This window comes from Chaetura pelagica, unplaced genomic scaffold (assembly GCF_000747805.2).
Source record: "Chaetura pelagica isolate M959 unplaced genomic scaffold, ChaPel_1.0 scaffold899, whole genome shotgun sequence".
Classification (NCBI taxonomy): Eukaryota; Metazoa; Chordata; class Aves; order Apodiformes; family Apodidae; genus Chaetura; species Chaetura pelagica.
This window is the reverse complement of record NW_009954561.1, coordinates 106,556-110,545: the sequence shown is the minus strand read 5'-3', so window position 1 is coordinate 110,545 and position 3,990 is coordinate 106,556. Positions and strand designations below refer to the sequence as shown.

The window sequence follows — 3,990 nt, the reverse complement described above, 5'->3', positions numbered from 1 at the left end:
CGTGTGACCGCGCTGACAGGTGACACCGCTGCCCCCCCGCGCAGGGACCTGCTGCTCTGCCTGGCAATCTCTTCCCCACTTCCCCCCCCGCACGCTGGGAGCTGCTGCGAGCACAGACCTGCCCTCTGTGCCGGGGCCTGGGGAGACCCCCCTGCAGGGCAGGGAGACCCCCCGGTGGCAGCACCCGGGGCTGGGAGCTGCGCTGGTTCCCTGGGGGGGTCGCGGTTCCCTGAGGCCACTGGTTGTTTTCTGCAGCTGGGCTGAGCAAGTGCAGCCTGACCCTTTGCCTTCAGCTCTCTGCAGGCCCAGAAGAGCTCGGCTGTTGTCCCGAAAAAGTCCTACGTGCCCACCAGCCGTGGCGAGTACATTGTCACCAAGCTGGATGACCTGGTCAACTGGGCACGCAGGGTGAGCCCCTGGGGCTGGGGACAGACGGGGTCAGGGCCACCCCCTCCTCAGGATGGAAATAGGTTCAAAATTCTCCTCAGGGGGGGTCGCTGAGTTCCCTGCCCAGAGGCTGACACTGGGTGGTGTGTCAGCCTGGGAGGGAGAGTCCAAGAGAGACAGGGAACTGCTGGAGAGAGCCCCACGGAGGGCAGGGAAGGTGATTGAGGGATTGAAGTATCTTCCTTATGAAGAAAGACTTAGGGAGCTGGGGCTGTTCAGCCTGGAGAAGAGAAGGCTGAGGGGAGACCTGATCAGTGCCTACAAGTATCTCAGGGTGGGTGCAGGAGGATGGAGCCAGACTCTGCTCAGCAGTGCCCAGGGACAGGGCGAGGGGCAATGGGCACAGGCTGGAACGTGGGAAGTGCCACTGGAGTAAGAGGGAAAACTTCTTCATGGTGAGGGTGACAGAGCCCTGGGACAGGCTGCCCAGGGAGGCTGTGGAGTCTCTGGAGACATTCAAAACCCCCCTGGATGCAGCCCTGGCTGCTCCTGCCTTAGTGGGGCGTTGGGCTGGAGGATCTCCAGGGGTCCCTTCCATCCTGACAATTCCGTGAGACGCTCCAGCCGAGGGCAGAGCTCTGACCAAACAGCCTGGGTGCTCCCCTGGTTCTGCTGCCCTTTCTGGTCAGCTCCTGCTCTGTGAGCCCCCCCGGGCTCTCAGCTCCCTCTCCCCTCCCTCCCCTGCTGCAGAGCTCCCTGTGGCCCATGACGTTCGGCCTGGCCTGCTGTGCTGTGGAGATGATGCACATGGCAGCTCCTCGCTACGACATGGACCGGTTCGGGGTGGTGTTCCGGGCCAGCCCCCGGCAGGCTGACGTGATGATTGTGGCTGGCACCCTGACAAACAAGATGGCTCCAGCTCTTCGGAAGGTACAGGCTGGGCTGGGTGCCCCGAGCACCCCTGGGTGCAGGTGGGAAGTGCCCTGACACGTCCCTGTCCTGCAGGTCTACGACCAGATGCCGGAGCCTCGCTACGTGGTTTCCATGGGGAGGTGAGTCCTGAGAGACCCTTATCTCCTGCGTGGGAGAAATCCAGTGTCTGCTTGAGTGGGGAGGTGCAGGGAGGAGAAGCTGTGGCTCCTTGTGTTTCCAGCCTCTTAAACTGCATAAAGAGGCCTTGGTACAAGTGAAACACAAAGACACCCTTTGATGGGGGTAAGGAGGGTGGTCTCTGCCGAGGTGCAGTGGGGAGCAGTGTGCCCCCCTTAGGGAGAGGTTCTGAGGGTTTTGCAGCTGCCAGTGACCAGGGGAAGGACCCTCTGAGCATCTGCCTTGTACCAGCAATGAAAATGCTTTAATTTAGGGCCAGAGTGGCCTCTGCCCTCCTGCCAGGGCCTGTGGAGAGGCTCTGTGATCCCTGGCTGTGGCACCTAGGGGTGGCTCTGTGCTGGGGGGTGCTGAGCTGCCTTTGAGAGGTGCTGAGCCCACCCCTCTCTTGCAGCTGTGCCAACGGTGGGGGATACTACCACTATTCCTACTCTGTGGTGAGGGGCTGCGACCGCATCGTGCCCGTTGACATCTACGTGCCAGGTGGGAACAACGAGCTGGGCCCCAGTGACCTTAACTGTGTGTTTGAGGGGGGGTTGGGGGGGAGTTAAAGCTCTTCCAATCTCAGACTGTGTGGCCGGAGCTGCTGATGCCTCGGGAGGGGCTGCGGGGGCGATGGGGCAGTTCTGGTGTGTGAGCATGGGCTGCCCCCCAGCCCCCCCAACACTGGCCTGGGAGATCCCACCTGCCTTAAAGGCAAAGCGTTTCTACAGGTTGTGAAGAGCTTTTAAATAAATGACTCTAGTCAGACCCTCTGGCTTTGATGAGCTCAGTAGCCTGGGACACACACAGATCCAGAGGGGAATCCCAGCCTGCTGTGGGATAGAGCCCGGGGCTGGTCGGTTCTGCTGGGTGCAGCTCAGTGCAGCTGGTTTCACTTCTCCCTCTCCCAGGCTGCCCACCCACAGCTGAAGCTTTGCTGTATGGGATCCTGCAGCTTCAGAAGAAGATCAAACGGGAGAAGAAGATCCAGATCTGGTACAGGAAATAGCTTCTTATTTATGCCCCCCTCCCTGCCCACCACTCGTACGCACAATAAATCCACGTTCTCACAAGCCTTCCAATAAAACTACCTGGTGAAGGTGCTTGTCTGTCATCAATACATCCTTCCTATCTAAACTGTTCTTAACTCGTTTAAAAAACAGAATGAAAAAGCAGGACCAGAATTTGATGACATTCAGTGGTGGTTTCCTGGTTTGAGGAGCCTGTGAGGGAAGGAGACTGAAGTCACCTTTGCCAGAAAACTGGGACTGGCTCTTTGGCCAAAGCTGCTGGGAAGTTTTGCCCACTCAGGTGAACCCCAAAGCTTCCCCAAGCTCAGCTCTTCCTTCCTCACCACCTGAGTTTTTGGTGAGAATTCCTACAAAGGATCTAACCAGCCCTTTATGTCAGTGTGTGCAGCAGCCAGAGGTTATTTCTGTAACCTAAGTAAAATATTAGTGCTTGAAATCAGGATGTGGCCATCAGAAACAGGCACAGCAGGAGTGAAGCAGCCCTTGGGTGCATCCCAGGTGTATTCCCTGGGACAGGAGCAGCCAGGGCAGAATTCCACAGGCACTTTGGGAAGACAAAGAAATGGCTCTGAAGCAGCATCTGTGCATTTAATTATCTTTTTAAAATGAATGTTATCCCTTCTGGGTAGGGAGGTGTGAGGTGTGTGCTCCCGGGCTGCAGGAGGGGGGGCAGGGTCAGCACCGCGGGGGTCGCTGCTCCCGGGGGGGTCTCAAAATGATCCCGTTGCAGAGGAAACATCCTCGAAGCCCTCAGGCTAAAAGCTCTGGAACTGCAGCTCAGTGAAGGAATTTGGAGACGAGGGTGAATGGGAAACGGCCTCTGGGACAGACACAGGGTGGCACTTCCCTGTGCAAACCCCTCCAGGGCATCGGGGCTTGTGACACCCGCGGTGGGACAGGGATTGAGTCCTTTTGTGCAGGAGCCTCCAGCCACCTCCCAGCCCCTGTAAGGCAGCTTCAACCTTCTTTTATTAGCATCAGAGGAGACCAGAGCCCTCCTCCTCCTCCTGGCAGAGCACATTGTCACTCGCTCCTCGTTAGCAGCCCCTTCCCGGGGCAGCCCCGGGGGGCTCTGCCGCCCCCTCAGTGCTTCACGATGGTGGGTGTGATCATCTTGTGGAAGGAGTAGTACCGGCATTCCGGGGGGGGCACCAGGTCCATCACCTTCGTGCTGATGTTCTCCTTCTTGAAACCAGCTTCCACCAGCTGCCCCACCTGGGTCTCCTGGGGGGAGAGGAAGGAGCAGGGATGGTTGGAGCCTCCTGGATGCCAGTGGAGATGCTGCTGAGCCCGGGGGGTGTGGGGCAGCACGAGCAGCCGGGCACAGGGAGCCCCGTGGTGGGTAAACCCCCTCTGACCTTCCCTGAAACTCTCCCTGCTGAGCCCCAGCCATGGGGGATGAGTTAAATGCTCTGACTGGGGCTGCTTGGGGGTGCAGGAGGTACCCAGGCTGACCGGGCAGCTATGGGGGGGTGGGGGTGGG

The 3,990-nt window shown here is 59.1% G+C and overlaps 1 protein-coding gene across 1 annotated transcript in view; it reads left to right on the top strand.

Moving 5' to 3' along the window:
- Positions 1–2,570, top strand: part of NDUFS7 (NADH dehydrogenase (ubiquinone) Fe-S protein 7, 20kDa (NADH-coenzyme Q reductase)) — a 4,633-nt gene extending 2,063 nt beyond the window's left edge. Inside the window, exons 2-6 of the mRNA XM_010005329.1 lie at positions 294–408; positions 1,138–1,317; positions 1,393–1,439; positions 1,889–1,977; positions 2,388–2,570. Coding sequence (XP_010003631.1) covers positions 294–408; positions 1,138–1,317; positions 1,393–1,439; positions 1,889–1,977; positions 2,388–2,485 — 529 coding nt within the window. The 3' untranslated portion in view covers positions 2,486–2,570. The remainder of the gene's footprint in view (positions 1–293; positions 409–1,137; positions 1,318–1,392; positions 1,440–1,888; positions 1,978–2,387) is intronic.
- The last annotated feature ends 1,420 nt before the right edge of the window (positions 2,571–3,990 follow it).